Here is a 24185-nt window from a genome sequence, read left to right as displayed (position 1 = left end):
AATTATTTGGAATAATAATTTTAAAACAATTAAAATATTAAAAATGACTACCAATAACGGAATCATCTCTTTTGATAATCATAATTGCCATTAAAATATTCACTTAAAAAAAAAAGAATACTGTACACAATCTAACACAAACTCATCCCCTGAATCAGAAGCATTAAAGGCCTGTTTGACAGCAGTGTGACCCAAACACTGTTTCTGTGTTTCTGGCACAGGCATCTGGCGGCCCACCAAACTGCATAGGATTTTTAATCCACAGCGAGTGAACGAAGGCCACTGGCCAGCAGCTGCATGTTCTGCTGTCTCAGGCCTTTCCATACATGCCCTCCTGCTGTCCATGACCCCAACAAACCCTCCACTACACACACGTTTTACTCAACACACACCAGTTACTCAACTTTTAACAGCAGACAAATACTGAAATACTCAATTTTCTGAGAGAAAAATAATAAAAGATACTGTAGGATTTGCAAACAACTGTAGACAGAGAAAGTGACAGGCTGAAAGCAGGGATTGGCTGTTTGGAGGGAGGTGAAATTACAAGTGGTTGGCTCTGTGTGGGTGGGAATTCCTGTATGGGCCCCAGACCAGCACAAGAGATGCAGGCATAAACATTACTACTTTAAAAAGAGAATAGTTTGAGGGAAGTCATGAAAATAATGTTATACAATATTATTTTTATTATAATCATAATTCATAATAAAAACATTGAACGAAATTTGAATTATGAGTATTGTTGTTACACTTTGAGTATTAAGGCAGAGTGTATTGTAAAATTGAAAGATTGTGAAACTGAAACAGTGTGAAGATAGTTTCTCTACTGTTTCCATTTCCACAATCTTACACATGTGGTTTCATAAATGACAGATTATTAGTGGATTTGTTTTCTACTCTAAATATTTAAGTTACATTTTTTAAAATACTTTAATTATCAGTTTTTATAATGGAATGGCCAAAAAAATTTAAATCATATAATAATACTAATGTAATAATGTAACATGTAATATATATAAAATTTATAAAACATTTTAAAGCAGAGAAAAGTAAAACACTTCTTATAAAGTTACTCTTACTGCTAATCATTATTACTGTAATTAAATATTTAATCTTAAACTAAATTTAAAAAGTCAAATATTTCAATGTTAATCAAGAATTTAAGACAAACATTATTTATTTATATTTATATATATATATATATATAATATATATATATAAATAATGTTTGTCTTAAATTCTTAATTCATATATATATATATATATATATATATATATATATATATATATATATATATATATATATATATATATATATATATATATAGTTTATTATTATTTATATTTGTAAATAATACTTAATCAAATTTACTCTAAAATAAAACAGTATAAAATATAACCTATATTTATTATAGGTATTATTTACATTTTATTTATCTTTGCAAAAAAAGTGGGTTTTACTGAAATTCAGACCCGAATGCAAACTTGATGGAACAGCACATTAACAGTTCTTTGCCTATAAATGAACAATATCCAATATTAGCGCTGAATGGCAATATGACAAAAATGCAATCTCGATAATTATTTTTCATATTGAACAATAACGATATACATTTTGATACAAGTTGTTAATGCTTCCAGGTTTAAAAGAGTACCCCAACAATGACTGAAGCCACAAAAATTAGAGGGTTCACTAAAATTCGATACCTGTCTCATATCAACACACTTTTACATTCCAATTGTTGCACATTTCTGCTATGTATTTGGCTTTTACTCATTGCTCAATTGAGTAAAAACGTCCAGAGCTTATCACTGTTATTGACATGAAAGTTATTGCGATTCCATATAATATCGTTAATCAGCCCAGACCCATTCAATTGCATGCATGGCCTATAGTGATATCATCAAAAATGCAATGTTGTTTTGGAGGAAATTAATTCAAGTTAGCTAGAACAACAGATAAACAACCCTCTGGCTATAGGTTAATGACATCCAATAGCATGCATGCGTGGCGTGAGTGACATCACAATGTCCTTTCGGAGGAAATCAGATTCTGACTATTAACTTTATTTTGAAAAACATCAACCGGAGACCCAAAGTCAAACTGGAATTTCATACCGACTTAATCTTGAACTTTGCCTGGTACCAAACGTTCTGCATGATGTTTACTACTACGCCTTATTTCAACAAATGCTCTCTTAACTTGTTATTTCAACCGCGTGGAATCCGAGGCTGGCCGGATGTTCCTCAGCGAGACTCTGACCACAACAAAGGTTTCCCTGCTTAGATTTCCTCCATATAAAACCCAAGTCAAGTAGACGCTAGTCTTCTAACACCCAGCCACAAAGCAAACCGTGCTCATGTCATTACAGAACACCACACGAACATCCTCTCATTTAAAACAGGCTGAACTCACACCACAGAAGGCCCATTAATCTAAACATAGTCTTCCAGTGGCAGAAAACCGACGGGATATTATGGGATCAGACTTCCTTCAGGCAAACTAGCTGATAAGGACGGCTCACAATAGCATTTCCTTCTGAGACTTGATCAGTTTGTGCAGTCTGAATGGTGTTTTTGATTCTTTTAGATGTTATAGTTTATGTTATGACATGAAATCAATTCTAAAAACAGGAAATGTGCAAATAACTCTCTCAGATTTCTGAGTCTGACCCAGTGATGGGTCCTAAGGGGGTTCAAGAGCGCATGCGCCACACGAGTCTCGCTAATCCATGTCACTGTCCTACTTGTAAACAACAGGACTGAATTGTGCAGATCGAGCCGAACATGACGCTGCAGATTGCACGCCTTATTAACAAACCAGAGGTTAAACAAACGTTAGCTGCCGCTGCATAAAAAAAACGTCTAGAGAAATGTGGGCAAGAAGGAGGTCGTGCCGTTTTCAAACACTCACGAACCCAGCAGTAGGGCAGTCGGCTGCAGCTTCATTCATCTGACCTACTTTTCCTGATAACTGTGTCTGGATGGGGAGGGGGGAGATTTGAGACCCCCGTAGAGGAAAGAAGAGTGCGTGAGAACAATGAGAACGCATTTCTTTATACTTCACAACACACTTTCAGGCTCCAGCACCCAGAACCTGACTGCATAATTCAATGCCTGTGCATTACGGTCAACAAGATCTAAAAGACGCACAGAGATACATTATAGGCTGATGGCACAGACCAGAATGCATGACCATCAGGGCTCTGCCCACTGCATCTTTGAGTCACTAAAAGCTTTTAGGCTTGCTTGATTCATGGGCATCAGCTTGGAAACACAAGACACTGTCATAGAGGATTTTCCTATATTAAGGAGTTACACTCTTATAATGCATAGAAATTCCTTAATTTAAGGCATTGCTGACTGTATATTCACATATAATAATGAGAGCGCAGCAGGAAGAACTTTGTTCTCATTCTAAATCAATGACACTGATAAAAATGAAGGTGCGACGTGGTCAAAGGTGCACTAAACTTCAGCTGAATTTAAAAGATTATCCTTATGACACTTGCATATATTGCAAATAAACAATCATTTTATGGTTTGGACAAAGCACACGCTAACAAGTAAGCTCTATAATACACTAGACAACAGCATATCACACCAGACAGAATGATAATGAAGGCTTGCTTGGTTTGATGATGGGTTAAATACAAAGTATTGCAAATTCTGACCGTTTGCTTTGTTTCATAATGCACTTTGTTTTAGCTCACAGCCATGTTTTTGTTGCTGTCAGATATGGCAAGCTGTTTAACATGCATTTCTTTAATACGCCCTTTTATATTACAATACTTGTTTTTGATTTATATTACAAATTCAATAGTGACAATTAAGGGGCTTTGTCTATTTCCAGTAGTGTTTATTTGAAAGCAATTCATGCTTGTATTTACAAAGCTTCATGAATAGACAACAATGTTGTCAAAATGATCCCTGTTCAAACTGAACTGTGAAAATGATTAAAAATGCTCCAGGCCAGTAGGTGGTGATGTCACTTTCTAAACAGAGTCCTATGCACCTGCACTTATACGGCCCTGTATTCAGAGATTGTTGTTTATAGGGTATATCAACAGCTAGTGTTACTTCCCATACCAATAAAATTCCGGTGAGCGGCTAATGTGTCTTCTTTTTTTATTTTATGCGCTTCCTTTTACAGCATCGATGTTGTAATGTATTTAAAATATAAGCAGTTAAATAGACTTACCATTCACTTAGTTGTTCAAGCGCAAAACAAGATAAAAAGCTGTGTACACGCACACACCGTCAAGATCAGCAGGCTAGCAAAGAAACTCCATTGAAAGTACTGGGGTAAAATTAACTTTCATATTCTAAAGACATGGCGGGTGAAAATGTAATTTAATGCAGTGCTTCATATACATTCGGAGACCCACTTTATATCATATATCAATCATTTGTATATTTCATAAATCGTATATCAATCAATCGTTGATTTTTAAAGAAAACAGAACTTAAATGCGCTGATTTTGTAATTGCATACAGTTCACCGGAAGTGTTTGACCCAGGTTATTGGAAAATTAAAAGTCCTTCTGCATATTACTACATATACCCTCCTGTCAGCTAATCACACATTCATTTTACAATGAACAATATGCATGTGTGTGTTATCATATATATTATACATATCCTGTTTCTGTAGTTTTACACAGAGTTGATGACAGTTTTTTATTTATTTATTTATTTTCAGGCCAACATATCGCTGCTGTCGTGTTAATAATAAAAAAAGGTAAAAGGTTCTTTAACTTAAAAAATATTTTCAATGAGAAATTGCACATAGCAACTGCAAATAATCCATTCAATAAAATGTAACGCTTCTCATGTTTCTTCAATTATATTTGTTTTATTTTTGACTACAATCTCTATAGTTAAAAGTTTTTTTATTTATAACAAATGGCACATGTAAAAAATAATTAATATTTAATTCTGTTTCAATAAGTAGTTGTTGGAAGACTATTCGTTATTTAGGATTACTTGAACTGGCTACAACAATTAAACAGCTATATATTAAAGTTTGTTAGTAAAAGAAACACCAATAATATTTTAATTGAACTATAAAGCGACTGTAACGGATGACATTACAATAGTAGATGCAGAAAAGGAACACATGGTAGTATCTAAACGCTGTCATAATGGATGCTTTCCTGCTTGCTAAAGCTAAAACTGACACTGGTTAGTTTAAATGAATAAACGTTAATTGGGCTTGCCATATAAACAGCTCGCTGGCGATGCACTGACTACATGAAAAAACTTGTCCGGTGGTGTTTACTGTTCCTCACCTGATTGCGCTCGAAGTTTTCCTTTTCAAGTTCCAAACTGTTGGCACCACCAGCGCGACGGCTGAGCACTTTGGGGATCGGGTTTGGGACTTGCTGCATTGAACTCTTGACGCGGTCCATTTCTGGAAAGAAAAGTCCAAACTGCGCGACCGACCGAGACTTCCTAAATCAACATAAATAGTGTGTTGACTCCAGCGTTGAGCACGAAAATCCCAAGCCCTCGTCGTTATTACAAAAGGTCATTTTCCTCGTCCACCGCCCATGGATATCATTGCAGCGCTATTCCGCTGTCCGGTCGCGAGCGCGCAAAACACGCGTCTGTGCGCGCAATCACAGATCTGCAAGCGAAAACAGCTCGTCAGTGCGCGCGAGAGACTGTATACACATCCACTCCGGCAGCACACCACAGAGGCTCCGCCCAGCGCTGACACACACCGACTGGAGGAAAATCATCAGCTCCCGCCCTGAAAAACAGTTATCTTGACGCTTTAACAAAGTCGGTATTTTCCGGGTTTTGTGTTTTTCCCTGTGATATTTTACTATGACAAATAAAAGAATAAACAGTTAGTTGTAAGTTATTTAGTAAAACATTTTTGTTAATAGTGAAACAACCAAAGATATATACAAATATTTACAGTTACTGAATAAATAACATATAAAAAGTGTCTACAATTACAATTTAATACGTTTTTACAGTTTCTATTTCCACAATGTTACGTGGTTCCATAAATGATCAATTAGTACATTTGTTGTCTACAGTCAATACTTATCAGTTTGATTTTTAACAGGCCTACTTTCATTCATTCATTCATTCACTCATTCATTTTCTTTTCGGCTTAGTCCCTTTATTAATCAGGGGTCGCCACAGCAGAATGAACCGCCAACTTATCCAGCATATGTTTTACACAGGGCATGCCCTTCCAGCCACAACCCAATACTAGGAAACACCCATACACACTCATACACACATACAATAGGGACAATTTAGCTTACCCAATTCACCTATAGCACATGTGTTTGAACTGTGAGGGAAACTGGAGCACCGGAGAACGTGCAAACTCCACACAGAAATGCCAACTGGCCCAGCCGAGGCTCAAACCAGCGACCTTCCTGCTGTGAGGCGACAGCAGCACACTAGGCCTGCTTTCAATATCAATTTTTTAATGAAACAGCAAAAAAATAAAAATCATATAAACATATTCAAAGAAACAATATGTAAATGTAATAATATTTAATATATAATATTAATTCAGATATTCTACAAAATCTTTGAGTCTGAGATCATAACAACAACAACACCAACTGTTTAAAAATGTAAATACATGACAAATTTATATATGTACACACACGTTACCTGACAAAAGTCTTGTTGTCGATCCCAGTTGTAAGAGCAACAAATAATAACTTGACTTCGAGTTGATCATTTGGAAAAGTGGCTGAAGGTAGACTTTTCAGATGAATCGTCTGTTGAACTGCATCCCAATCATCACAAATACTGCAGTAAACCTAATGGAACCTGCATGGATTTAAGATTCCTAGAGAAATCAGTCAAGTTTGGTGAAGAAAAAATCATGGTTTGGGTTTAAATTCTGCAGAGTGGATGGCAACATCAAGAAAGAAACCAAAGAATCCTCAAATCAAAGAAGGTCAAGGTGCTTCAGGATTGGCCAGTCCAGTCACCAGACATAAACATTATTGAGCATGTCAAGGGTAAGATGAAGGCCATTCCAGAATAAGTTGTTTGAGTCATTGCAGAGATGTATGGATGCAGTCCTCCAAGCTCATGGGAGTCATACACAATATTCATTCTTTATCAACACATATGACTGTCAAACTTTTATTGTCTGCTGACCCCGCTTGCATAACTATATTAGATAGCGTAGGCATCTGCAGTCTCTATCTTTGTTCTCTCTCTCTGATGGGCAGAGGCCAGATTCAATTTCCCTGCAAAGCACATTCTATCAGATGGCCGAGTCAGAGTTTTGTTTCAATGATTCAGTAGAATGACGGTGTGAAGTCTTTTTGGTCTGTGCCTTGACTGATCATTATCTTCTCTGCTGTCAGCACAATATGCAAACCACAGTCAACAACACCATAATGTCAGCCCCGTAACCCTCAATATCCTCACTGTGTGCTTGCTTTAATATACAAGTGAGAAAAAAAAAACAATTTCCTCTCGCAATGCTTCGATAAAGTTAACATATTGCAGTTTTTTAATAATATTGAAAGGAATGAATAAAGCATTAAGCCGCCAGATGGCATGGTTTGCAGGGAATTTACAACATTATGTTGTTTTAAATTCTAAATTCACTGTCAACCAATGGCTTTACAGGGTTTATTGTGTTTTTAATACAACATACTATAAAATAAAATATATGGATTAATATTTATATTATTAATATGTAACTATAAAGTTAAATAAATTTAAAAATGACGGGGCGGCATGGTGGTTGGCATTGTTGCCTCAAAGCAAGAAGGTCACTGTTTCGAGCCTCGGCTGGGTCAGTTGGCATTTCTGTGTGGAGTTTGCATGTTTGCGTGGGTTTCCTCCGGGTGCTCCGGTTTCCCCCCTACAAGTCCAAAGACATGTGCTATAGGTGAATTGGGTAGGCTAAATAATCCGTAGTGAATGTGTGTGAATGAGAGTGTATAGGTGTTTCCCAGTGATGGATTGCAGCTGTAAGGGAATCCGCTGCGTAGAACGTATGCTGGATAAGTTGGCGGTTCATTCCACTGTTTCTTTTTAAATGATGATTCATGTTTTGATATGGAAATTATTCATAAAATCACTTTGCCTTTACAGTCATATTTATTTAATAGACATTGTAATAAAGGCGTTGTCCAACACTTATGTACCTTTTTTGTGAGAACAATTGTGTACCTTCATTTCAATTGTACCATAAAAGGCACAGAACAGTGTCATAAGAGATCTTTTCTGTACCATATAAGGTACAACTTTTACAAAGGTACAAACTTGTTCCTTAAGGAACATTATTTATATCCCCGTGTACCTTTTTATCTGAGAGTGCAGACTTAATACTTTCCTTGCTGAAATTTCATTCAATATTGAGTCTCTTAAGCGTATTAATAATAATAAGAATTAGAATACGTTTTTTAAAGCTTATGATTAAATTATGATTATGTTTTAAATGAAGCTTTCATAAACTAATATTTGTTTCAACTGGGATATTCATAAAAACAAAACAATGTAGCAACCAACGTACTTGTTTTAATGTAGCTACATCTAGTGGTTATACAACGCTACTACACTCAGACGACAGATATGTTTAAATATTTTACCTGTGTTTATATATTTACCAATTGAGCTAAAGTGTACAAAAATATATAGACCTTCTTGAATACAACCTATAGAAAAATGAAAGGTTCCAAATAGCAACTGTGTTTGTTTTCCCAATGAATGTAACCCGTTTTATAAAAGAAAAATTATTTTATATGGTGTAAAGCAAAAAAAAAAAAGGATGGTTTTCCCAAAAATAAAAATGGGACATTCTACCAGAAAGGTACAATTTTACTTATAAAAAAAAGGGACAGGGCCTGACTTAAGCTCGTCATCCTCAAAAAATCATACAAAACAAGCATAAAACCATACAATTGAATGATAAAAAGGTAAAAATGAATGAATGAATGAATGAATGAATGAATGAATGAATTAATGAATGACAGAACACATCCTTTATTACTATCAGCTCTCCTCCATCAAATGATGTCACATCCGAGTCATGGCCTTTAACATGTAGTGCATTTCACATTTAATGCAAATGTGACAGGACTGACAGAAACATGGAGACAAATGTAAATGTATTTGTATTATATATTTGTAGTATTTATTTGTAGAATCTATTTACAATTTCATGTTTTTAATCAATTGATGTGAATGATAACAACGTAAACTTGCTATTTCTGAAGTATTTTTCTAAATAACAGTTTTTAGCATTACAAAACTATTAAAGCTGTAGGTTCAATTGGGCTGAGGACAAGGACAATGACAGGGTTTTTACATTTGTAACGTGTTTTAATAACAAACAGAATGACATATTTCTTTACAGAACAACTCACAGAAATCAACCATCAGTTAATTTTAGACATTCTTGGGATGAAATACTTTTTATTCACTGTATTTATCTTTTTATTTCAGGGACAGATAATGTACAATCTCCCAAATGTTTTTTTTATTTTTTATTTAAACTTTTATGTATTCCTTTCGTCTGTAGAACACAAAACAAGATATTCTGAGCAATGTTTTTTCCAACATTCTTCAAAATATCTCAAACAGGCTTGGAACAAGTGAGGGTGAAAATGAAAATGCAGAATTTTCTTTTTTTTGTTGTTGTTGTTGTTGTTGTTGTTGTTTTGGAAATACTCTTCTTCTTTTAGGACACATTAAATTGATGCTATTGTCAGTGACAAAAGTGACAGTAAAGACATTAATGTTACTAAATATTTCATTTAAATAAAATTTTGTTTTTCAGTTACTTTGAACATTATATTCATCAAAGATCCCGAAAAACAAACCCTATCACAGTATCCACAAAAAGTGAATCATAATTTTATTTTTAACTGATAATAACAATAAGAACCATTATTAGCCTAATGACTGAGCATGAATTATAAATTATCATACATAGTAGAGCAGCAAATCAATTATTTCTGAAGGATCATGAAAATGAACACTGTGAAAATTATAACGAAATTTCAGCTTTGAATTATAGGCACACATTAGGGCTACATATTTAGATATGGTTTCTTTAAACTTTTATTTCACAGTACGAATTTACTGAGCACGGGACTTCTTTCAGTTATTTTTCCTCAGATGAGTTTAGTCTATTCTCATTTATGCATGTGTTTTCGAGATGCTGAAGAAGAGTGATCTCATCCATTAATGATGATGATGTCAGACGGATGACAACATTTTGACAAAGTCCTTGTGACGATGGTCGATGACTTTTAGCCTATATGCCCTGATACAACATATGTGCCTTAATTCACCTGTACAGACACTATGTGTGAACTTCAACCTAGATTACACAATAATTAGGTCAATAAAACCGGAAGTTGCTACAGTATGTCAGCGGCTAACGTTACGTAGTTTTTGTAAAACATGTTTCAGATGTCAAACTGCAAATTAAACTCAAACTGCGTAATGTTTTTAAATTGTGTATTATAACCGTTTTTAGAACTACTGCTTAACCGTCAAATGAACCTCGCAAACACCGGTTTATGTCATTTTCATGGTCACGAAGTGAAATCCCCGACCTTTGGACTACATCGTTCGTCGTGACGTCATCTTCAGTCTATCGCCAAAGTTCCTTCCTATAAAATCTGAAGCAGTCGCTCAATCCTCATTACAGCAACTGAGAAGCACTTCATGAGCTTTCTTCTGCACTTCAAACTGCTCAACAGGTAAAAAGCGTTTTAGATCTGTTTCTTGTGCCTGTAGCCTATGTATAGCCTACATCGTTTTATGTTTAATGTGCTCTCTCAACATAGGCCTATGTGTTATTTAGTCTACTGCTTTAAATTAAGGAGATGTCAGTCTGCTAACGATTTAAACTATTTTCTTTTGCAGATTTTCTGCTAACATGGGTTCTATGGAGGATGCAAATAACCAGGTTTGCCACTTTAATCCTCATTAATGTCACATAATGTTGAATTTTTTTGTCTTTTTTGCTTATTTGGTAGGGTAACAAAGCAAAGATGACAGTACATATATTTGCATAAATGTATTTTAAAAGAAACACAACATACAGTTAGCCAACAGCAGCAGGGTATTCGTTGGGTCTTAACATGTCTAATAATGTCTTAAATTTCAAAAACACAATTTTAGGTTTTAAAAAGTCTTAAATTCACTGAAATATTGTCTTGTAGGTCTTAAATAATTTTAAACAGGTCTTGATTTTTATGTAAAGCTACCCAATCTATCCAAAACACATCCAATCACCAACAACAAATTTCAATAAAACCTTTAGAAAAACTACTGATAACTAATATTATAACTGTAGTCTGATGTGCAAACATTTGAAGAGTTTTTTAGGTTATGTTGAACAAAAATGTATGTATACAACTAAGGTCTGCTTGTTTTGACACATTATTTAAAATATGTGGCTAAGAAATGACTTATTAGATTTTTTTTCTGCTAGGCCATTAAAAATCCTTAGCGTTTAGCCCTATATACGTCTGAAATTTCATTTTTCATGGTCTTTAAAAGGTCTTTAAAGTCTTAAATTTGATTTGGTGAAATCTGCAGAAACCCTGGGCAGCAAGTCATCACATGCAGTGATATATCTTCCATTTACAACAATTCTTGGGCTGTTTTACTACAATATATCACAGTATGTGTTCTAGTGCTGCAATCAAAACAATGTTATGAAAAGAGAGCAAACAGAATCTTTTAAGATCCATGTTAGAAGTAAAAAAAATGCTGTAAAATTGTTTTGCTTAGTTTTTTGCAGAAAGATGTTTAGTTTGAAATGTAAATATGATGCTTGTTGGATGAAATGTGACTGAATCTTCTCATCCCTGTCTGTTCCTTTCTAGAATGTGGTTGCTCGAATTGTTCACCTTCCCCTGGTTGTGTCCACCTACGACATGGTGTCGAACGTGTACGTCAACACCAAGAACAACCACCCGTACCTGAAGTCTGTGTGCGAGGTTGCTGAGAATGGTGTCAAATCCATAACCTCAGCTGCCTTTCACAGCGCTTTACCAATCATTGGCAAACTGGAGCCTCAGAGTAAGTCTATTGTTGTTTGCAGGGTGAGATGAGGGCGGATTACAGTGTGACTGTGCTTTTAACCAAACTTTTTTTTTGTAGTCTCTATGGCAAATGACTTGGCGTGCAAAGGACTGGATAAGATAGAAAAGACTCTGCCGATCCTACACAAGCCATCTGAAGAGGTAAATAGTCACCATGGGAATGAAGTTAATAGTTTTATTTTATTTTTGATTATTTTTATTAATCATTTTATTGAGTTCTCAAAAAATTAAAGTGTGCTCATATTCGTTTATTAAAAATAATGATAACTTCCACTTTCTCTGGCAAAGACATCTGTTCAGCTCTTTTCTGATCACGTGTTTACTGGCATGGGGACAAACTGTCTCTCACATGACATCACAGTAATAAAGAGCATTAGTAACCACACACTTTACAGCAGCATATTTTTTCTATAAGAATTTATCAGATGTTATAAAACATGAATAAAACAAACCAGATATGATGTGCATCACAACACTGCAAACCTTTTAATTAAAGTTAAAAAAAAATAAAGCAAGGAAAGTTTATTTATATCACATTTCATACACAATGGTAATTCAAAGTGCTTTACATAAACAGGAATAAAAGAGACAAGCATAACAAAATAAAAACAACAAAGAATAAAAATGATTAAAAACAGATCCAAACAGATTAAAATGTGTTAAAAAGGTTTTAAAAGAATAAAAAAAGAAAAATTAACACCAAAAAAACAAAAGCTATGATTTGGGAATTGGCACATTGTCAATTAATTGGCTTGTTTTTGTACTATAAAGTGCAATGATTAGGTTTTAGTTAATTAATTTTCTCAATTAGAAAACTTAAATTTAACAATAACTAAATCTTTAAAGACAGACCTGTTAATAAAGTTGCCAAAGCCATTATTCATTCAATTTTTTTACCTTAAAATAATCGTGTTTAACAGCTGAATTTGAGTTGAAAAGGCACATGATACATTTTTTTTAAAGTCCACCAATCAGAGAGTAATAGTGAGCAAATTGCACCAAAAATTTAGCTTTAGCTCCAACCACTCACATGATGAATGAAATGAATAACATAAATGATTCATTTGTGCTATGCTATCTAAAAACGTTTATATACTATAAAAAAAATATTGCAGCTGGAAGGACATCAACTGTGTAAAACCTATGCCGGAATAGGTTTTTTTGTTAAGGTTTATTTTTGGCCTTTTTGTCTTTATTAGATAGGACAGTATTGAAACCGCAAGCCAAGTCGGAGAGGAGTGGGGGGTTGGGAAATGTCCTTAAGCCGGGATTCGAACTTGGGATGCCTTAACGTGCCACTGCACCATATGTCAGCACGCTAACCACTAGGCTATTGCGACATGCCTGAATAGTTAGCAGTTCATTCCATTATGGCGACCCCTGATAGATAAGGGACTACGCTGAAAAGAGAATAAATGATTGAATGAATGAATGAGAAAAAATTTAGAATACAGTTAAAGTCAGAATTATTAGCCCCCCTTTTAATTTTTATTCTATTTTAAATATTTCCCAAATTATGTTTAATAGAGAAAGGAAATTTTCACAGTATGTCTGATAATGTTTTGTCTTCTGAATAAATTCTTATTTGTTTTATTTCGACTAGATTAATAATTTTTTAAAAACCATTTTAAGGTCAAAATTATTAGCCCTTTTAAGCTTTTTTTTCTGATAGTCTACAGAGCAAACCATCATTATACAATAACTTGCCTAGTTACCCTAACCTGCCTAGTTAACCTAATTAACCCAGTTAAGCCTTTAAATGACACTTTAAGCTGTATAAATGTGTCTTGAAAAATATCTAGTCAAATATTATTTACTGTCATCATGGCAAAGATAAAATAAATCAGTTATTAAAACTATTATGTGTAGAAATGTGTTGAAAAAATCTCCGTTAAACAGAAATTGGGGAAAATATAAACAGGGGGGCTAATAATTCTGACTTCAACTGTCATTTTTTTTCTATGGATAAAATGGCCATTTATAATGAATTCTTCAGGAGACTGTAGTTCTGTCAGGTCTCTAATGTTTATTCTTCTCTTACAGATTGTGGCCAATGCTAAAGATGCAGTGACAGGAGCCAAGGAGGCTGTCAGCGGTACCGTGAGCGGTGCCAAGGAGTCTGTCTCTATCACCCTGAATGATGTGATGGACCGAACACGCGGGGCAGTGCAGGGCAGTGTGGAGAAGACCAAGACTGCGGTCAGCGGTGGAGTCCAGACGATGATGGACAGCAGGATGCTCAAACTGGTGTCCAGCAGAGTGGACAATGCACTGAGCACATCTGAGACGCTGCTGGAGCACTATTTGCCTGAAAATGAGGAGGAAAAAGGTGAGGGCCTCATTTACTATTAGTTTACGGTGTTCCGCTAGGTGTGTGGCTGCATACAATGCAAACAATGTATTTGTCACAGATGTAGTGGGTCTGGGACAACAGAGGTAAGGATTCAAGTGCAGTTTTAATAAGATTAGCCCTACAGTCAAGCAATGGTCCATACAGGAGCAAACTGGAGTATACAGGTAATCCAAATCATAGTCAATAAGCAGGCATATGGTCGGGACAGGCAGCGAAACAGCACACAAAAATAAACAAGGCTAAGGTCAAACACACGGCAGGCAAAACAAAGAAACACTAGAAACACTCGCTACAACAAAGACTCAGCTATGAACCAGTGTGTGTATGGTGTATAAATTGTCCAAATAATCAGCGATCACCAGCTTCAGCTGAGTGTTGGTCAACAGCGGTGATCGACAACTGGGATGTGTGAAACGGCATGGTGGGATTAGTAGTTCGTTAAGATGACATATAGAGTTCACCAGTAATCTGCCAGGACTGGATCGCTGGTGATCGTGACAATATACTTTTACCCAAAAAAACTATAGCTGAAACCTAAAAAACTTTAGTTTGATGTTGTCGACAGGTAGAGAAAATGCTGCTTTTGGGAAAATATATCCACTTTTTTAATGTACTTCCAAATGTCGAAAATTGAGTTGATGTGATTAAACCGATTCCATTGTTACTGGTTTTATTGTTGTTAATATTACTGACATTTAATAGTCAGTAATAGTTGGTAATAGGTGTTTTCTTTTTGGCATGCTGTAAACGGTGGAGTAGTCAGAGCAGACTGGGAAATCTGACCAATCAGAGCAGGACAGGCACTCAGAAGGCGGGGTTTAGAAAGACTGGATCCTTGAATGGAGTGATTCAGACACAAAGAAAATTTAAAAATGTAAAGAAAAGAAAATTGCATTTTGACCTCAGATGGATGTAATCACAAGAGAGCTTCACAACATATTTTTGGAACCTAATATAAAAAACTATAATAAGAACACTTTAGGAAAAGTGAGCCTAAAATTGTAATTTACTCAGCTTTTACCAAATCTTTTAGAACACAAAAGAAGCTATTTTGAAAAATGATGAGTAAATTGTAATTTTTGGGTGAACTATCCCTTTAAGATGCACTACTGTATGTTTAAATAGCCTAATTTGGGTATTGTATACATTAAAATTGTACAGTAGGATCAAATTCTGAGAAGTTAAGATAAATATAATTAAAGTACTATAAAAATATTATTATATTTATTAATTATAATTATTTAAACTTAAAATAATTCCTCAAATTTTAAATTATTTTATTAATACTTTATTATTATTATTAATTTATTATATTATATTATATTATGTTATTTTATATTATATTATATTATATTATATTATATTATATTATATTATATTATATTATATTATATTATATTATATTATATTATATTATATTATATTATATTATAGTTCACCCAAAATCCATACCTCTACCATAATTTACTGTAATGTTTCCATTTTTTAAACAAAATGTCTTGATGAAAGACTGTCATTGTATGGAAAATTGTTAAAAAAAAAAAATCAAAAATTGGCTAAATTTAAACACAATTTAATTATTATAATGTTTTTTCTATAAGGCATCCATAAATGCCTCTTGCACTGCATATGTACATTTCAGATTCACGTCTTGTGATAGTCTTGTGACATGCTTCTTACGAGACATGGTTTTTTAAACTAATTAACAAGAGCATCCATACTATATGCTCTGTTATGTGTGTCAAATAGTGCTGGGAATTACTTCATTTCCCTGGAAAAAGAAAATTAACCCCATTCATGTGCGGAACATCCGACTCGTTCACGTCTCAAACAGATTGTTGACCAGAAATCTGAAATTACTCTCATTTCGTGAGCCTCACTAATCTTGCAAATAAAGATCTAACAAGTGAAGATTGTGAAATCTTAACAAATGTGCCTTTGTCTCGTTTCTCTCTCAGAAGGTGAAGAGAGGAATACTGAAGGATTAGAAAATGACAGCGATTTGGCCAATTATTATGTCCGATTGGGCTCTCTGTCCATTAAAGTCAGAGACAGGACTTATCAGAGAGCTGTGGAGAAAGTTCGTCATGCCGTGCAGCGCGGACAGGAGTCCATCTCACAGCTTAACCACACCATGGATATAGTAGGTTGATCTTCAGATGAACCCTCAGAGGTCTACAGTAATGTAATCAAAGTACTGGCAACTCATGTTATTGCTTTTGTTTTTAGATTGAATTTACCAGGAAGAATATTGATGGGTCGAACCAAAAGCTGCAGGAGAAACTGGGTTCACTGATGGGCTGGAAGAGTGTTTCTCAAAGCCAAGAAACAGAGAGCGAAACAGACAGTGAAGCTGAGGTATCAGAGATATTAACGCTTTTTAGCAACATATACAGCAAATTGATCATGATTTATTCCATTTCACTTAAGAATTTTTGTCTTTTAATGTACACAGAGAAGGCTTTTACTTTGTATACATTATTGTGACAGAAATATATTAAAACTGCTGATAAAATTCGAAAGAGCAAAAATAAATATGATTAATAATTAAAACTTAAAATAATTACATTATTGGTTTCCTGTATCTTAATTTTAATGGAAATAAAACTGAATTTATAAGAAAAAAGTAAAGAAATATATTATAGGGAAGTGTTTCTCAACCACGTTTCTGGAGGAGCACCATCAATGCATGGCTGTTTCTCAATATGAGTTCTTTAGCGATCTTGCGTCCTCGTGTTTCACTCAAAAGGGTAGTTCACTCAAAACGGAAAAATCTGTAATCAGTTTCTCAACCTTTACTTGTTTCATCTTCTGTCGAACACAAAAGAAGATATTTTGAAGACTGCTGAAAAGCTGTAACCATTGACTTCTATAGTATTTGTTTTTCCTACCACTGAAGTCAATGGCTACACATTTTTTAAAATATGTATTTTTTTGTTCCACCAAATAAAGAAAACTCATAAAGGTTTGCAACCACTTGAAAGTCAGTGATTAAATATAATTTATAATTTATTTTTTCTTGTTTTAAAACTTCCACGGCTCTAAGTATGCCGGTCGAACCACTTCTGCGAATTTTCATTGCCAATCTTAATGATTTGTTTTGGGTCAATTTTGAATTTCCACTTAACCACACAGAGCCTTGGGGACCAGGGTGTAATGTGAAGCGGAACGCTGACAACGGAGTTCAGATCCAAATGCAGGGTTTTTAGCAGGATGGTCAGGCAAGCAATGGTCAACACAGGGGCAAACAGATGTACACAGGAAATCCAGAGTCGTAATAACAGGCAGATGGTCAGTACAAGCAGGCAACGTAAACAAACAAACAAGGCGAGGGTCAAAAACACGACAAGACAAGGCAAGGAAAACGCGTCGTAATGTTCACACTTCAGTATAACAAGACTCAGCCCAGATGTGTGTGTGAGTGCTCTCTTTATAGTCCAAGTAATCAGTTAATGAGTGGCTTCAGCTGTGAGTGTTTGCAATCAGACAGGATCTAGGCCAGGTGTGTGAGTGGTGCATGATTGAATCTTGTAGTTCTTTTGCTGGCAGATTTGTAGTTGGTTAGCGAACTGTGTATTTACCAACGATCTGCACAGGCTGGATTGCTGGTGATCGTGACACAGGGAGAGGCTGGTTTGACCCAGATCCTAAATATAATTTTTTGCGTGAACTATACCCTTAATAATTTCTATAGTAGTGAATCCATTACTCGAATGAATCAGTCAAATATGTTTCCTTGTTTTTTCCACTCAGCAAATTGAGTCGCGCACACTGGCCATCGCCCACAGCCTCAGCCAGCAACTTCAGAGCACATGTGTGGTGCTGGTGTCCAGTCTCAGGGGTCTTCCTCAGCATGTCCAGCTCCAGGTGGTCTCCGTCAGCCGCTCCGCATTGGAGATCTACAGCAGCTTCAGTAAAGCGGCCGTCCTGGGGGATCTGTCCAGCACCGTCCTGTCCTCCAGCCGCTCACAGCTCAGCAGAATCACAGAGTCCATGGACAACGTGATGGACTACCTGCTCAACAACACTCCTCTCAACTGGTTGGTGGGTCCATTTTACCCACGTGTGGAGCGTGCCACTGAAAACGGGCCCAAATGTAGCAAACAGAGGACCCTTCAAGTCACTGAATGAAGCTTAATCGATTATTACAATTCTGTCATTATTGAGTCACCTGATTTGTTTTTTGAACACAAAAGACGTTATTTTAATAATGTTCTAAACCGGTAGCCATTGACGTCCATTTTGTTTTCCTACACACAAAGTCATGACAGCTAATGTTTATATGTTGCTTCAACCTATCTTAATAAGTTAATCAAGGGGTGACAAGGTGGTTCACTGGTTAGCACTGTCACCTCACAGCAAGAAGGTCGCTGATTAGAGTCCAGGCTGGTTCAGTTGGCATGCGTTATAGGTGAATTGAATAAACTAAATTGGCCGTAGTGTACGAGTGTGAATGTGAGAGTGTATGGGTGTTACGCAGCTGGAAGGGCATCCGCTGCGTAAAACATGCTGGAATATTTGGCGGTTCATTCCTCTGTGGTGATCCCTTATGAATAATGGGACTAAGTCGAAGGAAAATGAATGAATGAATGAATAAGTTAATCAGGTTTCAACTCATTTTTAAGTCATGCGAAGTTAAAGTTAATAATTTTAGTCAGTCTGACTGATGTGAGTTGAGACGGCGAAATTGTAAGAAGTGATTATTTTCTTTACTTTAAAATGTGAGTAAACCTGTTGCTTTAGAAGCGACAAGTTGACTTTACTTAAAAAAGTGAGTAAACCAGTTTTGACTTAGAATTGTTAAGTTCATCTAACTTAACTTTTTAAATTATGCACAGTTCATTTACTTAAACATTATAAGGCAGAGTTTACTCACTTATTTTAAGTCAACTATATATATTTTCAGTGTAGAAAAGTTATATTGATTCAACTTAAAAATTTTAAACGACTTATTCAAGGGGTAAAAACTAAAAAAGTGACTTTTGCTGTTTGTTGAAGCTGCTTATTTAAAATAGGCTGAAACAACACAATTCTGGAGTTTTTAGGCGGACGACTTAGACGTTCAACATCCACTTAAAATTGTAAAAAGTAATAAGATAACTTAATCCTTTCATGTTGTCCTAACACAAAATCGATTGTGTGGAACGCAGCATTTTTGACAGTGAGTGTACTATGGAAGTCAATGGTCACCTTTCCAGCATTCTTCGAAATATCTCATTTTGTGTTGAATAGAAAAATAGAGAGTAAATTAAAACTGTGCCTTTAATCATTTGTTTTTTACAATCACACATTCTTGTCAGTAAAAATATTCTCTACACTGAAAACATTGATATTTTCTGTGATGATAATGACTTTCTTTGCTGCATTATTTGGATATGCCTGATTGTGCACACTATATTCAGTATGCTGGCTTTATATTGGTTTTGTACATTTCTAATAAAATAATATTATGACAACATTTATTTTTATTGTGTATGTTGTTTTCACCTTGACATTAGTATCTTATTTCCATTTCTGATTGGTGTCCTGTTCTGATAATTAATTATCTCGATCAAAATATCATAAGTAACAATCAAATACAGTCCTATAATTAATCAATGGGAAAATAAACCTAAATTCGGATTGGAATTCTAATAATATACATCTCTTTTGCCTAAGCCATGATACATAGTCCTGATACATGATACTATTGTTGTTTAGGTACATTAAACAATGTAACCTGTTATGATTACTTATTACCATGATATAAATACTCAAAAATCACTTAACAATTTATACAATAAAGTACCTAAATAATAATGACTAACACAGAATCATTCACTTACACAGCATTTATGTTAAGTAATATACATAATAAAAAAATATCTGTTAATAGTTTTCCATATTTAGTGATTCACAAGGGTTTTCTGTTTATTTACGGTTTTGAATTGCATTATGGGACCTTGATCTCTGCTCTGTTGACTTTGGATGTTGAAAATTCAACTGTGCAGTTTAACAAAGTGACGTTTATTGACATGTTAGCTGTATTGACAAGTTATTGACAAGTAATATAATTCATTGATTTTCCTTCGGCTTAGTCTCTTTAGGGGTTTCCACAGCGGAATATTTTTTTAAACTTTCTTTATTGTCCACAAGTGGAAATTTATCTGTGGCTTCACCACACAACCACATCAGTGTTCACATCACACAGATCACAGAAAAAACAGGCAACACAAATATATTCAATGTCATCATAGATCACATTAAAAACTCTATTTAAAACCCTTTACACACTTAGAACCCAGTATTTAAAATGCTAATGGCAGATCAGCACACAGGGCATTTGACACACATTTTTCTGTATTTGAGGTTGCCTAAAATGTCTTTTTGAGGTCATGGGAATGGCATGAACTGCCAACTTATCTAGCATATGCTTTACACAGTGGATGCCCTTCAATTATATTTTATTTAATTATTATTATTTTATATATATATATATATATATATATATATATATATATATATATATATATATATATATATATATATATATATATATATATATATTTATTATTATTATTTTTTTATTTATTTATTTTTTACTACTACTATATATTGTGTGTACTGTTTTTTTTTTTACATTATGATATATGTATGTTACTTTTTATGTAAACTCTATAAATGCCTTGGCAATACATTTGTCATGCCAATAAAGCAACTTTTGAATTTGAATTTGGATGCCCTTCCAGCTGCAACCCAACACTGGGAGTACACCCATACTCATTCACACTCATACACTACAGCTAATTTAGTTCATTCAATTTACCTGTACCACATGTCTATGGACTGTGGGGGAAACACGCCAACACGGGGAGAACATGCAAACTCCACACAGAAATGCCAACTAACTCGAACCAGCGATCTTCTTGCCGTGAGACGACAGTGCTAACCACTGCACCACCGTGTCGCCAAGTAATATAATTAATAATATAGAGAAATAAATGTACTGGCTGTTTATTACAAGGTTTTTGTACCGTAATTTACAACACCAACCCAGACAACCTTATAAGCCTCATAATATAAACCTTAATAAGGTTAAAAGTTGTTGGAGGAAAGATCAAGGTCCCATAATGCCGTTCAAAAGCATTAATAAACAGGGACAAATAAAAACATGAATCAGAAACTGTGGAGAACTGATCATGTACAGATATTTATTTATAGTGACAATTAAACCTAACTATGTGTTATCAAAGATTTTAGATGTTTGCTGATGAAAATGACACTACTCTATAGGTGTATATAAACCATTAGTTTGGTTTATTCATGTCACATGCTTCTCGTTTGTTCTCCTGTGTGTTCTTTATTGGTTGTCTTGTTTATTAATTGTGTCGTCAGCTTTAGTTAATTGTTTCTTTGTGTATTTATACCAGGTGTTCTATGGATTTGTCCCAGTGTTGCCAACTTAGCAATTTTGTTGCTAGATTTAGCAACTTTTCATACTACCCTAGCAACTTTTTTTTTTCTCCAAAAAGCACCTAGCAACAAATTTAGCAATTTTTAACATTCATTTGGCTACTTTTAGCAATTTTTAGAAAGTGATTTAAAAGAGGCTGCAGGCTTCCCAGTAGAGTAAATTGCTAGCTCAGATTGTTTTTCATAACTGTTAATTTACTGATATTTGTTAACATGTATAATTGTTGGTAATTTAGGAAGCAATAAATTCCAATAGTGCTATAATTGTTGTCATTTTCACAAATGTGTTAATTTCACAAGTTAAAAAAGTACACAAGCTGTGATTGTTTAACAGAATGTAACTGTCCATCATCAGTGTTATATTTAAAAATAAAAAAATTCTTATCAAAAAGTGTTTGTTTTACTTTTACAAATAGTCAACTCTATTTTTCATACAAATCTAAATGGACATATTGTTTTTCGGAGATGACCAGTCAGTTTGAGAAAACATTAATTATTTTGTATTTAATTGAGTTTTGATTACGCAATGACGTGCATCTGGATGTATGTTTTATTATAATATAATATGGCACCTCAAGAGTAGAGACACCAGGCTTATCAGATACTACGGGATGACGTCACTGATATGCAAATAAGTGCGTGATATCATCTGGCAACATTTAACTACTTTTCGGGCAGGCTTTAGCTACTTTTGTCAGATTTTCTACCTTGTCAGATTTTCCTACCTCCCTCAAAAAATAGCACAATTTGATGAAGCAATATGCTACCCATCAGATTTTGCTACCAGTGTAAATTTTAATGTGGAGTAGTGTGATATGAAGCTGTAATATCACCTTAACCTACCTAATCCCTAACACCAACATCAGAACCATTCAAATACATTGTTTGTAGCATAATCTGACCGGTAGGATAAAATGTCAGGACACTGGTTCTGTTAGTCCTTCATTAATGAGTAGTTTTCCTAGTACCCCCGTGATGATTGTGTTGTTCCCAGGTTTGGTTTTGTTATTCTTTAGCCTGTTTTTGTTTGTCATGTTTTTTCACTATGTTATCATTCCCGATTTTCTGCACTTCACAATAAACCCACTGAACTGCATTTGAATCTTTGTTTCATCATTTTCCATCACAGACGTAACAATAGGTGTTAATAACTTATATTGTATAAGGTTTATAATACATTTCTTTGAAGTTTAAATATACATAAAATATCTGAAAATGTACCTTTTTTCTATTTTTGTTTTGTTCTGTTGTCTATTTTTGTTGTTATAGGATTTATACACTTTCTGTATATCTCTGTATTCTTGTTGAACATTCCAATAAAAATAAAATAAATTTATAAAAGTTTTTGTTTTCGCAAATCCACTAGAGGCTGCTGTGAGAGGCATCTTTATGAGATCTCAAATTTCTCCCGCTAGTGTTATTCTCGCCTGATGTTCTCTCGTAAATCCCCCAGAGGCCGCTGTCGACTGACTGTTTGACTGACTGAATAACTGACCCACCCCGAAGAGCATAGAATCACCAAGAGGCGTAACTCTAGTGCGATTTGGGAAACAGCCACTAGACGGCGCGGCTGCCATTTTGGAATGAAAATTCCAATAGAACAACAGCATATTATAAGTCTGTAAAATAAACTAATAAAAGTGCTGATGATTGTGATAGTAAGTGTTGTATTGTCGTCTTTCAGGTTGTCTCAAATTTAATGCGCTTTTTAAATAAATAAATAAAAAACAAAACAGCTGCTTTCCATCGTGACAGCAATAAGATCCAATGGACGGCAAATTGCTTTCACTCCAAAATGGCGGAATATGGGGCTGTTGCAATGGAACGTTCTATTGAGTGTCGCCTCTTGGTGATTCTAAGCTCTTCGCCCATCCTCCACTTTCCCTAAACTCAACCAATAGTATTTTAAAAAGCACAGATTAACCCCACCCACCCACTTCCCTAAACCCAACCAACAAATTTAAAAACCAATTCAGAAAAAGAAAAGCCCTCGCCTTATTTTTACCACATTCTCAACCTGTTATTCACTCGTTTATTTTATCTTTTGGCTTCAGTTTTTGTCTTACCTGCTTTCTGCAACCGTTCTTCACCAGACTCGAACTCTGTCATCGTGGTCAACTCCTCTCTGCGTTTTAAGTCCACCGACGTACATGGTGAGCTACTACCCAACAAACACACAGCGTTGCCTCGATCTAACGACCTTCCTACAACATTGTACCAACCTTGTAAAAAGGTTGAGGATCTACATTGTTGATGAAGGTTGTCACAACGGTGTCATAACATTGTCATTTAAACGACCATTGTCTTAGGTTGTG

At 34.8% G+C, this 24185-nt stretch overlaps 2 protein-coding genes across 2 annotated transcripts in view; one reads left to right on the top strand and one right to left on the bottom strand.

Moving 5' to 3' along the window:
- The window catches only part of hip1 (huntingtin interacting protein 1), an 89287-nt gene extending 83593 nt beyond the window's left edge, over positions 1–5694 (bottom strand). Inside the window, 1 exon segment of the mRNA XM_056473081.1 lies at positions 5292–5694. Within this exon segment, the coding sequence (XP_056329056.1) occupies positions 5292–5411 (120 nt within the window). The 5' untranslated portion in view covers positions 5412–5694.
- Positions 5695–10531: 4837 nt separating this feature from the next.
- On the top strand, positions 10532–19876 carry plin2 (perilipin 2). The gene is made up of 8 exons (XM_056473801.1): positions 10532–10712; positions 10879–10921; positions 11847–12042; positions 12124–12206; positions 14109–14394; positions 16377–16561; positions 16648–16776; positions 18172–19876. The coding sequence occupies exons 1-8, from the start codon at positions 10678–10680 to the stop codon at positions 18547–18549; spliced, it is 1335 nt and encodes a 444-aa protein (XP_056329776.1). The 5' UTR covers positions 10532–10677; the 3' UTR covers positions 18550–19876.
- The last annotated feature ends 4309 nt before the right edge of the window (positions 19877–24185 follow it).

Source organism: Danio aesculapii, chromosome 15 (genome assembly GCF_903798145.1).
Source record: "Danio aesculapii chromosome 15, fDanAes4.1, whole genome shotgun sequence".
Taxonomy (NCBI): Eukaryota; Metazoa; Chordata; class Actinopteri; order Cypriniformes; family Danionidae; genus Danio; species Danio aesculapii.
Note: the sequence above shows the minus strand (reverse complement) of the source record. Positions and strands in the feature narration are given on the sequence as shown.